The following is a 23721-nucleotide window of genomic DNA, read 5'->3' as shown; positions in this document are numbered from 1 at the left end:
TATAGGGACTGGGGTCCCAGGTCTGGGGCCGCTGGGATGGAAAATCTAGGATTTGGAGCTGGTGATCCTGAATCCGAGGTCAGGGTCTTGAGGTGTGGGGTCGCAATTTCTGGGTGTGGGGTCGCAATTTCTGGGTCTGGGGCCTAGTGTCTGAAGTAGGGGGTCTGGGCTCTTGTACCTGGGTTCCGGCGTATGGGGTCCAGGGTCTGAGGTAAGGGATCAGGGGTTCAGGATCTGGGGTCGGGGTCTGAGGTAAAGGATATAGAGTCCGGGGTCCAGGTCCCGGGTGTGAAGTACGAGATCTAGCACTTGGGGTCCCATGTCTGAGGTCTGGGGTCTGGGGTCCAGGCCTAGGGTTGGAGGTACGAAGTCCGTTGCTCCCGCGCGCCCCTGCCCCGCCCCCTCCTTCCTCCTTCCCCCTCCCCCCTCCCCGGCCCCCTCCCTTCTCCTCCCTGCTCTCCAAGTCCGCCACCTCCTCCCCCTCCCTTCTCTCCCCCTGCCCCGCCCCCTCCCTCCTCCTCCCCTCTCCCCCTCCTCTGCCCCCTCCTTTCTCCTCCTTCCCCTCCCCCACCCCCTCCCCGGCCCTCCCCCCGCCCGCCCCGCCCCGCCGGGCGCCGCACCGACAAGATGGCGGCGGGTGGGAGCGGCGGGCGCGCGTCGTGCCCGCCGGGGGTCGGCCCGGGCGCGGGGGGCGGCCCCGGGCCCAGCGCCAACGCCACCCCGGCCCCCGGCAATGCGGCCGCCGCCGCCGCCGCCCCGGCCCCCGCCGCCCCCGGGCCGCCCCCGCCGGTGTCGGTGTCGGGGCCGGGGCCGGGCGCGCAGGCCGCTGCGGGCGGGGAGCGGGCGGCCGAGGAGCCGGGGGCGGGGGCGCTGCTGCGCGAGCCCGTCTACAACTGGCAGGCCACCAAGCCCACGGTGAAAGAGCGCTTCGCCTTCCTCTTCAACAACGAGGTGCTCTGCGACGTGCACTTCCTGGTGGGCAAGGGGCTCGGCGCGCAGCGCATCCCGGCGCACAGGTGGGCCGCCGTCCCGGGACCCGCCGCCCCCGGGGACCCAGCATCCCCGGGCCCAGACCCCGCCAGCCCCCGGGACTCAGTCATCCCTGAGATCCCGCCACCCCTCCCCCACGCCGGGGAAACCCGCCACCCCCGGGGACCTAGTCATCCCCCAGGACCCGCCCTTCTTGGAAACCCTGCTGTCCCCGGGACCCCACCACCCTCAGGACCCCACCAGCCTCAGGACCCCGTCGTTCCAGGACCCAACCCGTTATTCTTGGAACCCCTGCTGGTCCCGGGGACCTGCCCTCACCCCGGGACACCCACCATCCCTGGGACCCTGCTGTTCCCAGTAACCACCATCCCCGGGCCCTACCACCCCTAGGCCCTGTGACCCTGCCAGGCCCCCTTCCACCCGTACTTCCAGATACTGGCCGTATTCTGGCCCTGCGACCCCTGCCCCTCCTCTCTCATCAGCGTCTCCTGGCTCTGTGACCCCTGACCCTGCCACCTTGGCCAGGATCTCCCAGGCCCAGTGACCTTTACCACACCTGGCATCCCTGTGACCCATCAGCCCCTGCCAGGCTCTCCAGGCCCTGCAACCCCCAGCCTGGCCAGCCCGAGGACCCCCAGACACTACCATCTCCCTCCACTTCCTCCTTCCTGCCCCAGTGACCTCCTCCCCCGAGTGCCCCATCCTTCTGGGGCTGAGACCCCCAGAGCCCCACCAGACTCCCACCTTGTGAACCCAGGACCCCCAGTGACTCCCAGCTCTGCGGTCACCCAGCTCCGTGACGCCCCATCCCCCAGGCCTCCTTTCAAAAGCGGGGGGTGTTCTTGGTCCAGGCCCCATCCCTCTGCCAGTCTCCAGGGTGCAGCCCCCAGACTCCTGGGTAGGGTGGGACTGATGTCAGACAGCGTCCTGCCCACTGCTGGTTCCTCTGCCCCTGCTCGCTGGGGGGTGCTGGGGAGGATTCTGTGTGGGGAGGGGGGCTTCAGGGGTTCTCACCACTCTGCCTGGAGTGTCCCCCAACCTGCTGTGAGGGTCCTCCCCACTTTTCTGACGTGTGGCCTTTATTTAACTTGTGCCTTCGAGATTCCTCTTTCTGGCTTTTCTTGGTTATTTATATACAAGGTCTAGATTCCTGTCCAAGGAAGCTTCCAGGCCCGTGATGGGGTCCCCAGTACCTCCCTGCCCTGTGTGTGTGTTGCGGTGCTCCCCCCTCTCCTGCAAGCTGTGAGTAGGGGGCCAGTTGATGTGTCACCTGTGAGCCCCAGCCTCCCTCATGCCTTTCTTGTCCCACATTCCTGCTGTGTGGACCTCCCAGATCAAAGGTTCTGGTTCTTTGTCTTTTCAGCCTTTGGGTTGTTATTTCATACGCATTGTTGACATTTTACCTGCAGTGATCAGGTAGATGACTCTACAGTGAGTGACCCTGGGCTCTGCTGAGCCTCAGTTCCCCCCCACCTCCCCCCCCCGGGACCTGGGACTGACCACTCAGACACCTCCTTCCCAGGGCCACAGGGAGGGTGGACCCTGTGACCCAACCAGGTCCTTATCACAGTGGCCCGGGGCTCATCCTGCATACGGGCTGGCTTAAAATGCAGGTGGGGATGTGACCCAACGCATAAAGGAAACACCTCGCAGCCTTGCTGATGGAACACAGACAGGAGTGGGGAAAATTCCTAATACCGTGCTCCATGCTCCCGGGCTGGACCTAACTCCCGCCTCTGTCCCAGGTGGGCTGGATTTGGGGACTTGCTTGTAAAGAGTAGATTGGAATCCCACCTTGGGGAAACCCGGCAGATGCCACCTCAGCCAGGTGGTCAAGGTCGACCTCAGGGTGATGCCCTGGGGGTGTCAGGGTCCCCCTGGAAGGAATCAACGAGAAGGGCACCTCGCCTCAGTGTGCTCCACCCCAAACCTTTAACCCCAGTGTAGTGGGTTGAATGGCGGCCCGCAACAAGGTGTGTCCACATCCTGACACCCAGAACCTGTGAACGGGACCTTATTTGGAAAAAGGGTCTTTGTAGATGTGATTAAGAGTTTCAAGAAGAGATCATCCTGGATTATCTGAATGGGCCCTAAATCCAACAAGTATCCTTATGAGAGACACACAGAGGAGAGACCGAGAGAAGACGGCCATGTGACAACAGAGGCAGAGACGGGAGGGACACACGGCCGCAAGCCCAGGACGCCTGGGACCCCAGAAGCTGGAAGAGGCGGGAGGGGGACCCTCCCCGGGCCCCTCCGGGGGCAGCACGGCTCTGGGACACACTGACCTTGGACGTGCGGCCTCCAGAACGTGAGAGAGGAAATTCCTGTTCTTTCAAGTCACCCAATTTGCAGTAATTTGTTAGAGCAGCCCCAGGAAACCAGTACACCTGGTCCTATCGGAGAAAATACCAGATAAACCCAGCTTGGGGCCATGCTGCAGGACGCCAGCCGGTCCTGGGAGGAGCCTGAGGACACAGGTGAAAGCCACGTGGGATCCTGGATGCGGGCCTGGGGCGGAGAGGATGTTAGTGCGGAGCTGGTGACTGGGGAAAAGGGCCGAGTCGGGGAGGGGCTCGTGCTAGCTTTGAGGAAGGCCGTGGGGTCTGGACCCACCATCTCCCAGGACCCAGGCTTGGGGTGGTCTCAGGCTGGGGCCGTGAATTCTGGGTACAGGGTGACTCGGGACGTGGGACACAGGAGGGCCTGGCATGAGTGATGGCAGAAGGGGCCAGCTCTGGCCCCGGACAAGTTCAGACCTCATTCGGAGCCTCCCCCTGCCCCACGCACCCAGTCGGCTTAGCCCCACCCCCTCGCCCTGCACTGCACTGCACTGCTTTTTGACAGCTTTCTCCTTCTAACTTTCTCTGACTGCCGGCATTGGCTTCCTGTGAGCAGGATTTTTTTTTTTGGCTGAGTCACAGCTTGTGGGATCTTAGTTCCCCAACCAGGGATTGAACCCCGGCACCTGGCAGTGGAAGAACGGAGTCCCAACCACTGGCCCGCCACAGGGTTTTGCTTCTCTCCCTCCTGCTAGGCCCAGGAAAACGCCTGGCACAGCAGGTGCTCAGGAAACCAGTGAGTCCACTGTCTACGCTCGAGGGGCTCCCTCTGAGGAAATACCGAGCATCTTCAGGGTAGCACCGTGCACAAATTGGATGGTCCCACATTAATATCTAAAATACCTTTATTCATCTATCACGGAAAACTTAGCAGTGCAGAGAAGTCCCAGAAGTGGAGCAGCCTGTGGCTGGGGTCCCTTCTCTTTCATCGATCTGTGTGTGCTTAGCCCAATAACACGTTTTTTTGATGACTGTGGCTTTATGGTGGGTTTTGAGAACTGCTGTGGCTGTTCTTCCCAGTTTTACTCCTTGTCAAGACTTTTTTCAGCTGGTCTCACACACTTAACTCTTCCAGAATCAATCACCCATCCATCTGTCCTTCCCTGCATCCAACAGTCATTGAAACAGTGCTGACAGAAGACATCTCTTTCCCTGTGGGACTTACCTTCAGGTAAATTTGCACCAGCAAAGTTTTGTAAAGAGCCAGATAGTATATAGTGTCAGCAGACCACACGGTCTCTGTCCCAACTGCTTAATTCTGCCATAGCAACACAAATGCATTAAGACAGAAATGAATGGGTGTGGCTGTGTGCCAATAAAACTTTATTTACAAAAACAGGCAGTGGGCCGGATTGAGTCCCAGGGCTGTAGTTGACCAGCCTCTGCCTCAGTGGTTCCTTATGATCTTTAGAATCAATTTGTCAAATGCTAAAGGAATTGCCTGGAGGGATTGGTCTTTGCAAAGATACAGGTTGGGAGAGCTGACAGTTTAGAATACAAAATATATCTGGGAACATGTTTATCCAGGGCATTTTTGTGAGTCCTTAGGAAAGTTTTGTAGTTTCTTCAAATAGGTCTTGCATGTATATTGCTAAGTTTTTTATTAGTTTTTGTTTGTTTTTTCTCTGTTATGAGTAATTTCTCCATTGTATTTTTTCTAGTTGGTTCTTGCTGGGAAGCTGTAGATTTTTTGCGCGTTTATTTTTATCTATTTGAATGATTTCTTTCTGAACCCTTCTTAGTGTTAATAATTGCTCCACTGATTCTGTGGTCTGGCACTGTCCCGTAGACTTTTCTGTGATGATGGGATTGTTCTAGATCTATGCTCTCCAGTCCTAGCCACTAATCACTTGTGGCTGCTGAGCACTTGAATTGTGGCTCTTGCAACTGAGGAACTGAATCCTTTTTTTTTGTTTTGTTTTTTTGGACACACTGCGTGGCTTGCTGGATCTTAGTTCCCCAACCAGTGATTGAACCTGCGCCCTCGGCAGTGAAAGCGAAGAGTCCTAACCACTGGACCACCAGGGAAGTCCCAAACTGAATCTTTTATTTAATTTTAATTTTAATTTAGATTTAAATAAGCCCTGAATTTAGAGTTTTAAGTGAGACAGTCACGTTATGGGCAATTAATTTCTCATTCTCTCTCACATTTCTGCGTCATTTTTTCTGTTCTGATTGCATTTCTGACCACCAGGGCATTGTTCCGTAACAGAGGTGTTTTTCAGAGTTCAGTGTGATCATTGATACTGGTTTCTGACAAATCCTTTTTAATACAGTAACAAGTTTCTTTCCATCCCTTGTTCACTAGGAGTTTCCATGAAGTGTGGGCATGGGATGTTATCGAGTGCTTTTAATGGATTTTGGTTTGTTTGATCTGACAATTGGCCATATAGAAAATTATGCATTTGTGTGACAACTGCCATAGCCCAGTTTGGGAGCACTTCTGTCACCCCCAAAAGCCCCTTTCCCCACTTACCCTCAGTCCCCGCTCCCACCCTGATCCCTGGGCAATCACTGACCTCCTTCTCTCTCTCTAGTTTTGCTATTTGTAGAAATTTCATAGAATTTGAATGATAGAATGTGTAGGCTTTGGTCTGGCTTCTTTCACTGAGTGTGTTGTTTATAAGGCCCATCCACACCATTGTATCGGCAGTTCATTTCTTTTTATTGCTAAAGTAATTCACGTTACTGCTGAATTCCATTGCATGGATGGACCACGCTTTGTCCACTCACCAGTCGATGGGCGTACGGGTTATATGGGTTATTTCCAGCTTTTCATTATGAGGAATCATACTGCCGTGAACATTCCACATTCGTGTAGAAATATGCCTGTGGAAGAACTCCTTTTCTCTTGGGTGAATACCTAGGGGTCTCATGTTGGAATTACAGGGTAACGTGACATTTTAAGAAAGTGCCAAACTGGTTTCCAAAGTGGCCGCCCCATTCCCCACCCCTCAGTGGTGCCCGAGGGTTCCAGAGTGTCTTTGACCTCATAGGCGAGTTGGGAAATATTCCCTCCCCCTCTCCTTTCTGGAAGAGTTTGCATAGGGTTGGTATTATTTCTTCTGGGAATGGGCTTTTGTGTGTGGGAAGATTTTTTAAAATATTTATTTATTTATTTATTTATTTGGTCTCACTGGGTCTTAGTTGCAGCAGGCGGGCTCCTTAGTTGCGGCAGGTGGGATCCTTAGTTATGGCATGCGAACTCTTAGTTGTGGCATGCATGTGGGATCTAGTTCCCTGATCAGGAATCACACCCGGTCCCCCTGCATTGGGAGCGCCGAGTCCTATCCACTGCGCCACAAGGGAAGTCCCAGTGGGAAGATTTTTTTTTTTTTTTTTTTTTATTGGCTGCTTTGTGTCTTCGTTGCTGTGCGTAGGCTTTCTCTAGTTGCGGCGAGCGGGGACTACTCTTCGTTGCAGTGCGCAGGCTTCTCGTGGTGGCTTCTCTTTGTTGCAGAGCACAGGCTCTAGGCACGTGGGCTGCAGTAGTTGTGGCACGCGGGCTCAGTAGTTGTGGCGCACAGGCTTAGTTGCTCCGCGGCATGTGGGATCTTCCCGGACCAGGGCTCGAACCTGTGTTCCCTGCATTGGCAGGCAGATTCTTTTTTTTTTTTTTTAATTATTTATTTATTTATATATTTATTTTTATTTATGGCTGTGTTGGGTCCTCGTTTCTCTGCGAGGGCCTTCTCTAGTTGCGGCAGGCGGGGGCCACTCCTCATTGTGGTGCGCGGGCTTCTCACCATCGCGGCCTCTCTTGTTGCCAAGCACAGGCTCCAGACGCACAGGCTCAGTAGTTGTGACTCACGGGCCCAGCTGCTCCGCGGCATGTGGGATCCTCCCAGACCAGGGCTCGAACCCCTGTCCCCTGCATCGGCAGGCAGACTCTCAACCACTGCGCCACCAGGGAAGCCCGGCAGGCAGATTCTTAACCACTGTGCCACCAGGGAAGTTCCGGAAGATTTTTAATGACTAGTTCACTTACTTGTTACGTGTTTGTTTAGATTTTGTCTTCACCAGTGAGTGTTGGCAGTTTGTGTCTTTCCAGGATGTCATCCATTTCCTCTAAGTTGTCTTAGGTTGTTGGCATAAAGTTGTTTCAAAGTTCTTTTATCACCTATAGGGTCTGTAGTGATGTTCCCTTTTTCATTCCTGATTTTGGTAACTTGTGTTTTTTTCTCTTGGTCAGTCTAGCAAAAGTTCTAGCAATTGTTGATTTCCCCCCCACCCCCAAAGAGTGACCTTTAGGTTTCATTGATTTGTCTCTATTTTCCCATTCCCAGTGTCATTAATTCCTGCTCTCACTTTTATTATTTTCTTCATTCTTTGGGCTCGATTTGCTCTTCATTTTCTAGATTCTTGAGATGGAAGCTTACCTTGCTGATTTTATTTTTTTAATTAATTAATTATTTTTTGGTCATGCCACACGTGGCTTGCGAGATCTTAGTTCCTCAACCAGGGATTGAACCCGGGCCCTGGCAGTGAAAGTGCCAAGTCCTAACCACTGGACCACCAGGGAATTACTGGACGCTTACCTTGCTGATTTTAGATCTTTATTTAATACATATACAATGTTTACTTCTAAGCACTGTTTTAGCTGCATCCCTTACATTTCGATGCGCCGTGTTTGCATTTTTGTTCCAGTTAAGACCTTTTCTAGTTTCCGTTGTGTTCCTTCTCTGACCCATGGGTTACTTAGAAGTGTTGCTTCATTTCCAAATATTTGGGGATTTCTCAGAGGTCTTTCTGTTGTTGGTATGGAGTTTAATTCCTCTCTTTGGAGAACATGCTTTGACTGCTTTCAGTGCCTCTGAGTATATTTGTTTGGCCTTGCATGTGGTCTGTCCTGGAGAATGTGACATTGCGCCTAAGAGCGTGCATTCTGCCGTCGTTGGGCTGAGGGTTCCGAAAAGGTCGCTTGGCAGCATTGTTCAGTCTTCTGTATTCTTGCCGATTTTGTCTGGCTATTCTGTCAGTTGTAGAGAGTGAGGCATCAGAACCTCCAACGATAATTGTTGGATTGTCTCTTTCTCCTTTAACAGTCAGTTTCTGCTTCGTGTAGTTTGGGACTCTGTTGTGTATTCATTTGTACTGTTAACTATCCCCATGTACTGACCCTCTGTTCACATGAAACGTCCGTTGTTCAGTGATATTCCTTACCTTCACGTCTGTCTTGTCTGATACCTGTGTAGCCACTCCAGCTCTCTGGTGGTTTCCGAATGCAAGGTATGTCGTTCCCCATCTTTCTCCTTTCATCCCCTTTGTGTGTTTGAATGTAAAACTTCTGAGCCCGTGACGTCCATCTGTCCCATCTCTGGTGACGTGAACCTTGGTCATGGGGTAGATTTCTCTACTGGATGTCACCACCGTCCCCTTGTAAATCACCCTTCCCGAGGGATACTTTGGGACTGTACAGACATCCCATTTCCCCTCCTGCTTTGCCCGCTGGTGTATGGTGCTTCCTGCTGGAAAGAGTTATTTACTCTAGCATCTGCCATATGGTGATTTCCTATTTCCGTAACTCCCTCTGCATTTGTTAACTGGGGTTCTAAAAGGAAGAGCTGTCCCTTTTCCCTTACTCATCCATTCCTTCAGTTATATATTTATTTCATCATGGACTCATGGATATTTATTTTATCCTCTGGGTCATCGTCCGGTGCGAACGTTATTTTGTTGTTCGTATCGTCCCAGATTTGGCTCCTGTGTCCGTTCAACATTCCCCCGTCATGTTGGAGCGTGTTTTTACTTTCTGGTGCCACAAGATACTCTACGCTCATCTTGTCCTTCCCCTGCCCCAGCCCTGGAGTCAGCCATTTCTCCAAGGAACTCTGGTTCATTTTAGTGGAAAACGGTATTTAGGAACCGAGACTTGGGTGCTGGGTGTGCCCACTGCTGCTGGGGTGTTGTTGTTTAGAGACCTTTTTAGCAGGTAGAGCGAGGAAATGTACCAACACACACATGTCTCTGTTTATTTCTGTCTCTCCACCCATCTGTCCATCTGTCCATCCATCCACCATCCATCTACCTGTCTAAAAGCCACGAGATCATCTTGATCGCTCTGATTTCGGTTCAGCCCTCCAGAATTTATTCCAGCCCCCTCCCCCAATCTATAACTGTTTGCTCCCACGATGAGGACCCTGGTTCTCATTCTGCACATGTCTACTTGGTAGCACAAACCTAGATATGTAGAGTAGTTTCAGAGCTGCTAACCCTCTCCTGTGAAAAATACTTTTACTAAGTAAAGCCCAGTATTTGTATGCAGTTCTTTTGGCCTTTAACCTGTTTCCCAAAGCTACGTAGCTGGTCTTTTCTTCCCTGCCCCTTCAGGGTAGTATGTCATTCTTTCTTTTTTTTTTTTTTAATTTTTAAATTGTGGTAAAATACACATACCACAAAGTTCACCCTCTTTACCCTTTTTAAGCGCACAGTTCAGTGGCATGAAGCACATTCACATTGTTTGCAATGATCCCCACCATCCACCTCCATAACTTTCTCATCTTCCCAAACTGAAACTCTGTCCCCATGAGACACGGACTCCCCCTCCCCCAGCCCCTGGCCCCCACCATCTGCTTCCTGTCTCTGTGGATCTGACTCCCCCAGTGACCTCCTGTGAGTGGGATCAGACACTGTGTGTCCTTCTGTGTCTGACTTCTCTCACTGAGCATCACGTCCCCAGGGTCCATCCACTCTGTAACATGTGTCGGAATTTCCTTCTTAAGGTAACTAATACTCCTTGTATGGAGGGACCCCACTGTGTTCATCCATCATCTGTCCATTGATACTGGGTTGCCTCCACCTTTGGCTGTCTATGAATCGTATCGCTGTGAGCACTTGTGCACAGGTTTTGTGTGGACGTGTGTGTTCATTTCTCTCGGGCACGCAACTTAGGAGTGGAACTGCCGGGCCAGACGGTAACTCCACGTTGAACCCTCCGATGAATCACTGGCCTGTCATCCACCGCGGCTGCACACTTTACGTCCCCACCCGCCCTGCACGAGGGCTCTGATTTCTCCACATCCGCAGCAACTCTTGTCGTTGTCCGGATTTTTTATCCTAGCTGGCGTTTCCTAGTGGGGGTGAGGTGGCGTCTCATGGTGGTTTTGATTTGCCATGTTCATCGTCATGTTTCTGAGGATGGACGGATAAGGGAGGGTAGAAGACTCCTGGCGGGAGGCCAGCGAGGGGCCGGCGGGTGGGGCTGTGGGTGGAGGAGCCTTGGAGATGTCCAGACCGCCTTCGACCCAGTGGCCTCGCCAGCCCTGGGGTTTGTCGCCGCGTCCGCCGAGGGCACGGAGGGTGCATACAGCCTGGCATCCGGGGCTCTGCACAGACACACAGGCCCAGTTGGGCCACCTCTTACTTCCTGCCAGTGAATCGTTGGGGAAAGTTTTCCCCGCGGGAGATCAGGATGCTGTGTTTAATCTAGAAAGAAAGGAGGAACAGGAAGACACTTTATTTATGAAGCGTGTGCATGGGGAAGTGCAGTGAGGCTCCAGGGGCCCAGCTGCGGTGGTGAATGAGGGGGGCTCCGAGGATGCGGTGGGGCAGAACAGGGCAGGAGCGACCCGGGGCGGCCGAAACAAAGCACCGCCGGTGGATGGGCAAAGCCACACAGATTTGTCCTCTCTCAGTTCCGGAACCCAGAAGCCCAAGGTCAGGGTACTGCAGGGCCGTGCGCCCTCCAGAGGCTCCCGGGGAGGGTCCTTCCTATCTCCTCCGGCTTCTGGGGCTCCAGGCGTCCTGGGCTTGTGGCCGCGGCGCTCCAGGCTCTGCCTCCATCAATACGTGGCCTCTCCCTGTGTGTCTGGGTCCACATGTCCCTTTTATAAATCATTGGATTAGGGCCAGCCTGGATTAAGGTGGCCTCATCTTAATAAATGGCATCTGCAAAGACCCTGTTTCCAAACGGGGTACCATCCTGACTTTCCAGATGGACATGACTTTGGGGACACTGTTCACCCCACTACACTCACACTCGGTTTCCCACCTGGCCCCCATCTCTGGTCTGGCCTTTGGGGTGCCGTAGAGCCCCGGGCCAGATTGGGGACCAGACGAGGGCCTGACGGGGCCGGGAGCACCAGGACACCATGGGGAGTAGGTGGGAGGCGGGGGGGTGGTTCTTCTCACGGAGAGTAGGGCACTGCCCAGGTGGGATTCGCTGGGAGCGTCGGGAGCGTCCCCCGGGCACTGAGCAGAGGCCGGGGATCGGGCTGTGGCTGCCGATTCCAGCGGTTCTGCAGGGGGGCGGCCTCTCAGAGCCCTGCGTGTGTCACCGTGGGGACCCGGGAGGGGCTGCGGCGTGGGGCCTTGCAGACCCAGAGGACAGGGATTCTGCAGGGGCAGGCCTGGAGCTCGGCCCCCGCCGTCTCTGCCGCCCCGGGGAGGCTGTGGTGGGGCGGGCCCCGGGGCCCATGGGCGCACAGCACAGAGTGGGCGCGCGGCGCCAGGCAGAACCTGGATGCTCCCGTGGCCACCCACGTCTGGAGGCTCCCGTGGCCTCCACGCCCTTCCCCACGGACTCCGCCCCATTCAGGTGACCCCGCCAGGCCTTTCCTGACTCTGCTCCCTCACACCCCTGCGTTCTCCTTCCTGCCCCGCTGTCAGGCTGCCCATGCCATGGACCCGTGGCTGCCTTCCTCCAACAAGGCCAGGGTCTCAGTGCCCGCAGCCCCAGCACGGGGGCCGTGTGTGTAGAGCAAGGAGGGGGTGAATGAGGGAGGCAGGGAGTGGTTGAGTGAGTCAGTGAATGAATGAATGAATCAGTGGGTGAGCCAATCAGTGAAGGAATGAGTGAGTGAATGAATGATGGAGGGAGTGGTTGAATGATTGGGTCAATCAGTGAATGAATGAATGACGGAGGGAGGGAATGAATGAAGGAGGGAGGGATGAATGAAGGACAGAGGGAATGACGGAGGGAGGGAGGGAGGGAATGAGTTGCGTGGGGAGGGCATGAGCTCTCTGCCATAAGCCGTCCAGCCCCTGGGGAGATGATTTCGCTTCCCTGGCCTTTGTTGCTACGGATCCGCAGGCACTGCCTTCTCAGTCCTCAGGGCCTTCCTAACGGAAGCATCCAGGGCAGGATGCTCTGGGTACAGCATCTGCTGCAGGTGCTGGCTGGGGTGTCACTGCTGCGGGGACACTCGCCTTCCACATCCCGGGGCCCCGACAGCCCCCCGGGCTCGGGCGGTGGGGACCGGTGGGCCTCGCGGAGGGTAACCGGGTCTTCTCTGACACGCCAGGTTCGTGCTGGCCGTGGGCAGCGCCGTCTTTGACGCCATGTTCAACGGAGGAATGGCCACGACGTCCACCGAGATCGAGCTGCCGGACGTGGAGCCCGCTGCCTTCTTGGCACTGCTCAAGTAAGACTTTCCAGGTCCTTCACGCCCTGGGGGGAGGGACAGACACACCTGATGTTTAAAAAAAATAGAGCCCTGGTGACATTGCCTCCAGAGCCCCCAGCTCCTTGGAGATTTCTAGAACTCACCTCCTCAGTGAGGGATGGGCTCTGGACGCCCCCCCCATTTTCATTTTTGTATTTTTAATATCAAGATGTAATTTACATACCATACAACTCACCCATGTGAAGTGTACAATTCAATGACATTTAGTATGTTTAGAGTGTGCAACCATCACCTCTAATTCCAGAACATTCCATCACCCCCAAAGGAATGGCATCCCCCTCCCCCAGCCCCTGACAACTAGGAACCCACTCTCTGTCCCTGTGGCTCTGCCTGTTCCGGACGGTTCCCATCAGTGGAATCACACGCTGCGTGTCCTGTGTCTGCTGCTCTCACTGGGCATCGCGGTTCCAGGTCCACCCGCGCTGCAGCGTGTGTGAGTCGCTAAGTTTTCATCCTTTCAAGAGTTTTTGAAGAAATAGCCTAATGCAAGAATTTTAAATTCCACCTATATTTTTTCTTCCTGGGTTTCAGATTTTTTCTCAAGGATTTTAAAACAAATACAGTGGATGTTGGGGGTGGGAGTGCCGCACACAGATTGCAGCTCCACCGAGAAGGAGGCCGGCGAGCTCTGTGGAACTCCCGTACACCTCCCTACTCCGCGGAGCACTGTCCTCCCCTGTCCGGAAACTCTGGGTGTAAATGGTCTGGGTGGCTTGAAAGGTTATCCCGAACAGTCAAGACAGCTTTTCAGATGTGGAGCTTTTTTTTTTTTTCCCCTTCTGATTATAAAAATGACATTGGCTCACAGAAAGAAAGAGAAAGAAAAAGGGAGGGAGAGAAGAAAACAAGAGAAAAGAAAGCATAAGGAAGAAAGTGGAGTGAACCTGTCTCGCCTCTCAGCACCACGGGCGAGGCCGTGGCTGGTCACTCCCATTCATGTCGGGTCCCATTTATATCACATGCTCACAGCGCCCCGCCCCACCCACTGTGTCGTCATCTCCTTTTTTCCTCTGGTGTCTGCAGGGTGTAAATTGGTTCCCTTCAGCTCCATCTAACAGTGTCGAATCCTGTGGGCTGATCACAGCACTTTGTGGAATAATCTCACTCCTCTGTCTTTAGGCAACTTTTCAGATGGTCCCTCAGACCAGGGGCCGCAGGCTGCCCCGGGGTGGGTGGGAGGGCAGGGGCTCTGTCTCCACAGCTCCCTGCCGTCATTGCAGAAGCAGCCTGGAAGGATTTGTAAACTGTGGGCAGGGCTGTGGGCCAAGGAAACTTTATGTACAAAATAGGGGACAAAAGCACGGTGAGATATCACTTCACACCCACCAGGGTGGCTATTATTAAAAAACAAACAAACAAACAAAATGACTTGTCTCGAGGAGGTGGAGAAATTGGGACCCTCATGTGCTTCTGGTGGGAATGTGAAATGCGGCAGCCACTGTGGGAACAGTCTGGACGATCCTCAAAAGCTAAACATAGAATCACTATGTACTCCAGCAATCCCATTCCTGGGTACATCCCCCAAAGAAGGGAGAAGCGGGGGCTTGAAGAGATATTTGCACACCCGTGTTCACAGCAGCTTGATTCACAACAGCCAAAAGGTGGGAACACCCCAAGTGTCCATGAACAGTTGAGGGATGAACGAGGTGTGATCTATCCACACACCGGAATATTACTCAGCCTTCAAAAGGATTCTGGAATTCAGTAACACATTAAAAGGATCATACACCATGATCAAATGGGATTTATTCCAGGGCTGCAAGGATTTTTCAGTATCCACAAATCAATCAGCATGATACACCACATCAAGAGGTTGAAGAATAAAAACTATACGATCATCTCAATAGATGCAGAAAAAGCTTTTGACAAAATTCAACACCCGTTTATGTCATAAAGGATTCTGGCAACTTCCCTGGTGGCGCAGTGGTTAAGAATCCACCTGCTAATGCAGGGGACACGGGTTCGAGCCCTGGTCCGGGAAGATCCCACGTGCCGCGGAGCAAGTAAGCCCGTGCACCACAACTACTGAGCCTGTGCTCTAGAGCCCACGAGCCACAACTACTGAGCCCACATGCCACAACTACTGAAGCCCGCACACCTAGAGCCTGTGCTCTGCAACAAGAGAAGCCACTGCAATGAGAAGCCCGTGCGCTGCAACGAAGAATAGCCCCCGTTGGCCGCAACTAGAGAAAGCCCACGCACAGTAATGAAGACCCAACACAGCCATAAATAAATAAATAAATAAATAAATAAAAATTAAAAAGAAAAAAGGATTCTGATGCTTGCTCCAGCGTGGATGGACCTTGAGGACATGATGCTTAGTGAAATAAGCCAGATGAAAAAGGACAAATACAGTGTGAACCTACTCACAGGAGGTCCCTAGAGGAGTCACATCCATAGAGACAGGAAGTAGATGGTGGGGCCGGGGGCTGGGGGAGGGGGAGTGTTTGATGGGGACAGAGCTTCAGTTTGGGAAGATGAGAAAGTTCTGGAGATGGATGGTGGGGATGGTTGCACAGCAATATGAATGTACCTAATGCTACTGATGAAAATGGTTAAAATGGTAAATTTTATGTTATGTGTATTTTACCATAATTTAAAAAAATGAAAAAATGTAAAAGTCATATCTATAAAAAAAAAAATCAAGACCCCAAACAGGTGACGGGTTGCAGTTAGCCAAACCCTGCCTTAGTCTAAGCTTGGTGAGATGTGGGGTGCACTGCTATTCTCTCCGTCTCCCTCTCCATCCCTGTGTCTCTCTGTCTCTCTATCTCTCCCTGTCTCTCTGTCTCTCCCTGTCTCTCTATCTCTCCCTGTCTCTCTGTCTCTCCCTGTCTCTCTCTATCTCTCCCTGTCTCTCTATCTCTCCCTGTCTCTCAATCTCTCCCTGTCTCTCTCTCTCCCTCCCCGTATCAGCTTGGGTTTTGGTAACCAAGCTGCCCCCTCGAGAGGGTGGACACTATCTCCACTGGCACGTGAGCGGCTCACCCATCTTCGCGCACATGTCTTGGTCTGTCCCATTACCAGGTCCCCCTCAGCACTGCTGACATTGGTGGTCATTCTGTCACTGACCCCGCCGGCCGCTGCTGGTCCCGCCAGACCAGGGCTTCCTGTGCAATCTCAGGGGAGTGAGTCCCAGGAGAGGGGGGTCACCTTCCAGGAACTTGCTCTTTGGGCGGCTCCTGGTTGGGCTCCTCCACCCCACCCCCCCATCCCGTGTCCATGGTGCCCATGGACGGACACTCGGGTGGTTTCACGTGGATCGCGCTGCTGTGAACACGCGTCATTTCTCCCGGACTCAGAGGGGTGAGCTGCGCGCCCAGGGCCGCCTCTGAGGCGCTCCCACCAGATGGGCCAGGGTTCTGATTTCTCACCATCTCCCCGTGGTTTTGTAATCGACCCTGACTTCTTTTTTTTTTTTTTTTTTTTATAAATTTATTTATTTTATTTATTTAGTTTTGGCTGTGTTGGGTCTTTGTTGCTGCACGCGGGCTTTCTCTAGTTGCGGCGAGCGGGGGCTACTCTTCATTGCAGTGCGCGGGCTTCTCATTGCGGTGGCTTCTCTTGTTGCAGAGCACGGGCTCTAGGAGCGCGGGCTTCAGTAGTTGTGGCTCGCGGGCTCTAGAGCGCAGGCTCAGTATTTGTGGCGCACGGGCTTAGTTGCTCCGCAGCATGTGGGATCTTCCCGGGCCAGGGCTCGAACCCATGTCCCCTGCACTGGCAGGCGGATTCTTAACCACTGCGCCACCAGGGAAGCCCCTCGACCCTGACTTCTGACCCACATGTAGAGTCGGGCCGATGGCGGGTGTTCAACACGTCCGGTATCTGTGATTCCGGCTGGCACTTCTGGTCCCGTTAGTGGTCGGGCATGGCAGCCGGCTGTGGCCGGGTCGGGGGGGTGCGGAAGCCTCTCCGCGTCCCGGGGCAAATCCTGTGCTGCCCACGGAGGAGCCGGACAGAGGCCCACCTGCTGTGTAGACTCGTTTCCAGGGTTGGCCTGTGGGCACTCCTTTTCCCGGGTAACTGCCTTTGCGGGGTCACGTCCACAGGTCAGAGGGCGACCGATGCTAATTCGGTTGGTTCCTCGGGCCAGGCCGGTGGGTGGGGTCTGGGCGGCTGTCCTCACGCCGCCGTCCGCCCCCCCCACCCCCCAGGTTTCTCTACTCGGACGAGGTTCAGATCGGGCCTGAGACGGTCATGACCACGCTGTACACCGCCAAGAAGTACGCGGTGCCCGCGCTCGAGGCCCACTGCGTGGAGTTCCTGAAGAAGAACCTGCGGGCGGACAACGCGTTCATGCTGCTGACGCAGGTGCGGGGCGGGGATGCCGGGGCAGGGCTGAGGGGCGGGGCGAGGGCACAGGGGCGAGGCTATGATGCAGGGGCAGGGCTGCGGGGGGCGAGGGCGCAGGGGCAGGGCTACGGGGGTGGGGGTGTGGGTGAAGGCACAGGGGGCGGGGCGATGGCGCAGGGCTGCGGGGCGGGGCGAGGGCACAGGGACAGGGCTGCGGGGGTGGGGGTGTGGGTGAAGGCACTGGGGGCGGGGCGATGGCGCAGGGCTGCGGGGCGGGGCGAGGGCGCAGGGGCAGGGCTGCGGGCGGGGCGAGGGCTCGGGACCCGCTGGGGAGCAGGTGCTCCGGGTCTCCTCAAGGATGCAGGTGCGTGGGTGCGAGTGAGGACGCCGGGGCAGGGGAGGACGGATGAGGGAATTTCGGAGTTTAGGCGCCGCTTAACTCTTGCGCCCAGGTGAGTGTCTCCCTCACCTCATCCTGCCCTTGTCCCTGCCCCTGGTGGCACCGCGGTGTTTCCCTGGTCGCCTTTCGTGCAGTGCACCTTGTTGGCAGGCCGGCCTCACGATGGTCATTTGCTAAAGGCTTCCCGTTGGCGTTTTGGTGCCCTTGTGCAGAGCTCAGGGGTGGGGGGAAAGGCGTTCTGTACTAGGTTTCTTGGAGGGGGACCCTTTGGGGTTGTCTGGCTGACGGGCCGCGGCGGTCCTGGACCACTGTGGGCGCTGGGAACCTGGCGGGGACGGGGCAGAGCCCGAGTGTCATCGTGGCTCCACAGCCCCCTCGCTGAGGTGGCACCTGGGCCTCGGCCCCGTCTGCTGAGTTGCTGTCAAGGGCCAGAGCCTGGACGGTCGGGTGGGGGCCGGCCGCTCCCGGCCATTTGCTGAGAGCTGCAGCCACGTGGGGTGTCCTAGCCTCCCAGCCAGGCTCCAGGCAGAGAGCGACGCACAGGGGTGTGGGCGTCGAGCTGCCCCACAGCTTCTCCATCCCCGGCCCCCGCCCCGTGTGCGAGTTCTCAGACGGTCAGAAGCACAGCGCTGCCGCGTCCCGCGGGTCCTTCTCGGCCCTCTCCCCCAGGCTCCTGCCTGCCGCAAGGGGCGACTGGGCCTGCCTCCAGCCTGAACCTCTAGGTGCCCCAGCTTTCGAGGTGCAGGCCTGACCCCCGCCCCAGGCAGTGGTTACTGAGAGTCTGTGAATCTCAAGAAAGAAGATCCCTCTGGCCCCTCGGCCCGGGACTTGAAATCCGTGCGCAGTCTGCAGCCAGGGTCCGTCTGGCTGGGTGTTGACAGGCTCTCTCCCCTGCAGGCGAGGCTTTTCGACGAACCGCAGCTCGCCAGCCTGTGCCTGGAAAACATCGACAAGAACACGGCCGACGCCATCACTGCAGAGGGCTTCACAGACATCGACCTGGGTAAGGCCACAGGGCCGGGGACGGCTCAGTGGTCACATGCGTCCCGCCGAGGCCCCGCCGCCTGCCCCACTCTGCTGCTGCCCGAGGGCCGTGGACGGCCTGGCCGCGAGCCGGTCAGAGGTCATCCCCGAGGCCACGGAGGCCGGCGCTCGCTGATGGCCCCTCCCCTGCAGACACGCTGGTGGCCGTGCTGGAGCGGGACACCCTGGGCATCCGCGAGGTGCGCTTGTTCAACGCTGTCGTCCGCTGGTCTGAGGCTGAGTGTCAGCGGCAGCAGCTGCAGGTGACGCCTGAGAACAAGCGGAAGGTTCTGGGCAAGGCGCTGGCCCTCATCCGCTTCCCGCTGATGACCATCGAGGAGTTTGCTGCAGGTAACGGTCAGGGGGCGCCGAGGGAATGCTCAGGAGGGGCGTGACCCCAGGGACCCTGCTGCGTGTGACTCAGTCCCACGACCCTCGTCCCGGCCACAGCGGGTCGGGTGCTGGCCGTGTCCATGCAGGAGCCTGGACTGGCTCGAGCGGGTGACGCTGGAACGGCCCCCAGATGCCGACTCTCCCGCGTCCCAGCCTCTCCCACCCCCACGTCTCGGGTGTCCACACGCACGTGTCCGAGTGTACCAGGCCCCTGAGGGTCCCGCCTGGGGCTCAGGTCCTGGGAGCTGGGCTCTGGCGCCTGCGTCCTTGACAAGCCCCATGAAAGGGTGGGTAGTGTCTGGGACTGTGGGCCGCTGCTGCCGGGCCTGGGCTCGGGCACAGGTGGGGTTGGCCTTGACCCTGCCTCTCGTGCTGGGGGCACACTCGGGTCTCGGGGTCGTGCAGTAGCGGCAGCGGTGGCCAGCTTGGCGACCCCTCCCCTGGGGCTGGGCCTCCCCTTCATGTCATTCTCGTGGCTGGTGCCGACTGCAGTCCTGGCGCCAAACTGGCCTGGAAGGTTCTGGATGGGGCTCCGTGATGCAGCCCCGTGGCGGGTGCACCGCTGTCCTGCCTCTCCCTGGTCCGTGCTGCCCCTGCTCCCACCCAGGCTTAGGGTTGCCAGATTTAGCAACAACAGGAAACAATTTTTTTTAGTGTAAGCGTGTCCCGTGCAGCAGCTGGGAGACGCTTATCCTACAGATCAGCCCTCTTTGATCTGAAATCGAGACTTGACTGGGTGTCCTGCGTTTTATCTGGCGGTCCACGGTGTTCCCTCAGAAAGCCTGAGAGGCTGTCTCCACACTGGGGGTCACTCATCCGTCAGATACTTAGCACCTCCTGGGTACCTGGCCCTGGCAGCACAGCGGTGACCGAGGCAGCCTGGGCACTGCGGACCTGCGGCCGGGTCCTCCTCTATGGGGGGCCATCCCGGGCACTGGGGGGTGTGGTGCAGCCTCCCTGGTCCCACCCCCTCGATGCCAGGAGCACCCCTAGTCTTTTTTTCTTTTTTAACAGTATGAGAGCTTTATTTTTTTATAAATTTATTTATTTATTTATTTATCTTTGGGCTGCGTTGGGTCTTCCTTGCTGGGCGCATGCTTTCTCTAGCTGTGGCAAGCCGGGGCTCCTCTTCGTTACGGGCACATGCTTCTCACTGCGGTGGCTTCTCTTGTTGCGGAGCATGGGCTCTAGGTGCGCAGGCTTCAGTAGTTGTGGCTCGCGGGCTCAGTAGTTGTGGCTCTCGGGCTCTAGAGCACAGGTTCAGTAGTTGTGGCTCGCGGGCTCCAGAGAGCAGACTCAGTAGTTGTGGCGCACAGGCTTAGTTGCTCCTCGGCATGTGGGATCCTCCCAGACCAGGGCTCGAGCCCATGTCCCCTGCATTGGAAGGCGGATTCTTAACCAGTGCGCCCCCAGGGAAGCCCTGTATTCACTTTTGTATCTTACTTGCTCTCGTGACCCATGGAGATCTCTTGCCCTGTTGCTCAGACCTGTGTGCCGGTGAGCTGCTGGGGCGGTGGGCCGGGCTGGGCTGTGGCTGACCTGCGGCAGAAATGAGCTCAAAGCTGGTGAATGAGTGATTCTTGTAAAGCGAGGGTGGTGCTGTAAGGCCTGCGTCAGGCGCCCTGTCCCGGCGCAGGTGGCGGGCAGGGGCGCGTACAATCCTTCCGCACCGCCCGTCCGCCCCACGCGCTGACCCCCGTCACCGGCTCATGGCTGCATCCAGGCCCCCACCTCCAGACCCCTCTCTGGCTCTGGGCCTCTCTTGGGGACTGGCATCCCCCCGTCTGTGTAGGTGCCCTGGGGTGGACGGGCAGGGCGGCGGGTGCTCCGTGGACCAGCGGTGGTACCCTGGGGTGGTCCCAGTGGAGGTCGGGAGGCCTGGGGCAGTGAGGGGGATTTTGGCCGATTAGCCAGCAACTCAGAGCACTGGCCCCATGTCTGCTTCGGACCCTTCCCCAAACGCGGCAGAAGGGCCATCCCCCCGCGGGGGTGGTTGGACCGGTGACGTTCTGCAGAAGAAAGATGCTGAGGAGTTGAGAGGCTGGGTGCCATGCTTTCCGGTGTCTTCTGCGTGCTCGGGGTCCGCCCAGCCTTCCCTACCCGCCCCTGTGCCCTCAGGGCCCGCACAGTCGGGCATCCTGGTGGACCGCGAGGTGGTCAGCCTCTTCCTGCACTTCACCGTCAACCCCAAGCCGCGCGTGGACTTCATTGACCGTCCACGCTGCTGCCTCCGCGGGAAGGAGTGCAGCGTCAACCGCTTCCAGCAGGTGGAGAGCCGCTGGGGCTACAGCGGCACAAGCGACCGCATCAGGTAGGCGTGGGCCGGGCGCAGGGCTGGGAGGCGCAGGCAGCGAGCACAGCTGTAGGGGCGGGGGGCGGGGGGGCTGGTGGTCCTCCATGGGGAGGGGCGGGCACTGGACGGTTGAGCTAGCTCAGCATCTCCCTCCTCTGACGGGTTCAGGTTCTCGGTCAACAAGCGCATCTTCGTGGTTGGCTTCGGGCTCTACGGCTCAATCCACGGCCCCACAGATTACCAAGTGAATATCCAGGTACCGCTCGCCCCCAGGCCCCGCCCCTCCAGATCCCTCCTCCCACCTGTTCCTCCCCACCTCTTCCCTTCTTCGTATCCCTTCCCATCTTACCCCGTCCCTCTCAGTCATGGGTCTGCTCGTGTTCCCCCCAAGGTGGCACGAGTGTTCTGGAGTCTATGGGACCCAGGACGATGCCTCCCCACCCCTGCCATTGGCCTCCTCCTTGCGGATCATGGGTCGGACCCCCCGCTGCAGGGCCTGGAGGTGGGGCTCAGCCCTGGGGTCCAGGCTCCTGGGGGTCCTGCGGGTGGGCACAGGGGCAGGGGTGCCAGAGTTAGCTGTGCCTGGCTCCTGGCCCACAGATCATCCACACAGACAGCAACACGGTCCTGGGCCAGAACGACACGGGCTTCAGCTGTGACGGCTCCGCCAGCACCTTCCGAGTCATGTTCAAGGAGCCGGTGGAGGTGCTGCCCAATGTCAACTACACGGCCTGCGCCACGCTCAAGGTGTGCCCGACCCCAACCCTAGCCATGCCCCTGACGCCCCACCCCACCCAGGACCGAGACCCCAGCCCTGATCCCTGAGCCATACCCAGGACCCCGCCCCTGAGCTGTAGCCGGGACCCCGACCCAGACCCTGGTCCCTGAGCCGTACCCAGGACCCCGACCCCTGAGCTGTACCCAGGACCCCGACCCCAAATTTGATCCTGATCCCTGAGCCAAACCCGGGACTCTGACCCCGAACCTGACCCCTGAGCCGTACCCGAGAACCCAACCCCGAACCTGACCCCTGAGCTGTACCCGAGACCCCAACCGCGACCCTGACCCCTGAGCCGTACCCGGGACCCTGACCCCAAACCTGACCCCTGAGCCGTACCTGGGACCCCAACTTGGACCCTGCCTCCCAGTCCATTGCCCACCTCTGACAATGTGGGGCTAGGAGCACGCAACCCTGCGTCGCAGCCGTGGAGGGCCTGCTGTCCGCGCTTGGTCAGGATCCTGCGCCCTGTCCACACGCAGCACATCCATCCTGACCCGCTGGGCCCCACCCCGCAGGGCCCGGACTCCCACTACGGCACCAAGGGCCTGCGCAAGGTCACCCACGAGTCGCCCACGACTGGGGCCAAGACGTGCTTCACCTTCTGCTACGCGGCCGGGAACAACAATGGCACGTCCGTGGAGGACGGGCAGATCCCTGAGGTCATCTTCTACACCTAGGCTGCCCCGTCCCGCGCCACGCCCGCTGCTCCCCCTGCCTCGGTCCTGGGCGCCAGGAGGGCTCCTCTGTTCCGAGGTGGCGGATGGGCAGGGCAGCGGGAGACAATCCCTCAGGACTCGGGGGGGCAGGGCTGGCCTGACCCTGCCCTGAGCCGAGGGTCCGCCTGCTGCCCCTGCAGCTCAGGGTCGCCTGACCAGCTGCCCGACCATAGGATTCGTGGAGGGTGTCGCCTCGTGTTTGTTTCAGCTGCACGTGGCAATGCATCTTGGATTCCCATTTCTCTGGTAGGAGACCACGTACGGGGCCCCTAGTGGGCCTGGGTCCTGCATTCCTCTGTTCTGTTCACTGGGGACACTCAGACCGCCCTGACCCACCCCTAGGACGCGGGCTCGAGCCCTCCTGAGGTCCTGCAGGCCGGCTTCCTGCCAGGCCCAGGCCCAGCCTGAGGGCCCAGTGAAGGACCATCCCTGTCCAGCCCTCCTGGACGGCCCCTCCCAGCCCCTGCAGCTGTGGACACGGGCGGCAGACCCCGTCTGCCTGGGAGGGGCGATGCTGCGGGCCACACACGGGGGCCGCATCCCAGCTGGCCCACCTGCACATCCTGTAGCCCCACTCTTCCGGCCCCCAGCGAGCACTCTGCCCAGAGGTGCTGGAGGGCACAGCCCCTCCCTGACCCCCAGGTACTGTCCCCTCCCCACCCTCGTGCTTCCACCTGGAGCCTGTGTCCTCCCCGAAGCTATGGAAGGTGTGTCCTCACACCACACCCCAAAATGTTTTTTTTTTAAATAAAGGAAAGAAACGTACCGGCCCTGACCCACGTGCTGCTTCCCAGCAGGATGGGCCCCTGGCAGCTGGAAACCTGGCCCTTCTCACTGCATCTGTTTCCCCACCGTTAGAGGGGCCAGCTGGGCTGGGGGGGGCCCACAGGAGGGGCCATCTCCTGACACAGACTTCTCACCTTCAGGGCGTCCAGATCACGCGGGGCTCCACATGGGCTGCGGACCCTCCCCGGACCCTCTGTCCTCTGCACAAAACCCCGGGGCTCCCGTTGTGCCCCTGCTGTGCAGCGATCAGGGACCCTGGGCAGGGTGGGCAGAGCCACCAGCAGGTGATGGCCACGCGGT

The 23721-nt window shown here is 57.4% G+C and overlaps 1 protein-coding gene across 5 annotated transcripts; it reads left to right on the top strand.

The window, feature by feature from the left end:
* Positions 1–618: 618 nt before the first annotated feature.
* On the top strand, positions 619–23400 carry BTBD2 (BTB domain containing 2). Of its 5 annotated transcripts, XM_057540971.1 has the most exons (11): positions 1997–3470; positions 4408–4503; positions 5288–5358; positions 12576–12694; positions 16891–17047; positions 18327–18432; positions 18606–18803; positions 20964–21156; positions 21307–21394; positions 21739–21885; positions 22435–23400. In XM_057540971.1, the coding sequence occupies exons 4-11, from the start codon at positions 12612–12614 to the stop codon at positions 22594–22596; spliced, it is 1134 nt and encodes a 377-aa protein (XP_057396954.1). In that variant the 5' UTR covers positions 1997–3470; positions 4408–4503; positions 5288–5358; positions 12576–12611; the 3' UTR covers positions 22597–23400. The 5 variants fall into 5 exon arrangements, with proteins under 5 accessions (XP_057396956.1, XP_057396955.1, XP_057396952.1 ...); XM_057540972.1 differs by lacking the exons at positions 1997–3470; positions 5288–5358 and adding an exon at positions 677–1016 and having other exon boundaries at positions 12575–12694; XM_057540969.1 differs by lacking the exon at positions 5288–5358 and having other exon boundaries at positions 1994–3470; positions 4449–4503; positions 12575–12694.
* The last annotated feature ends 321 nt before the right edge of the window (positions 23401–23721 follow it).

Source organism: Balaenoptera acutorostrata, chromosome 2, assembly GCF_949987535.1.
Source record: "Balaenoptera acutorostrata chromosome 2, mBalAcu1.1, whole genome shotgun sequence".
Lineage (NCBI taxonomy): Eukaryota > Metazoa > Chordata > Mammalia > Artiodactyla > Balaenopteridae > Balaenoptera > Balaenoptera acutorostrata.
The sequence above is the reverse complement of the archived record's forward strand: the minus strand, read 5'-3'. Positions and strand labels throughout refer to the sequence as shown.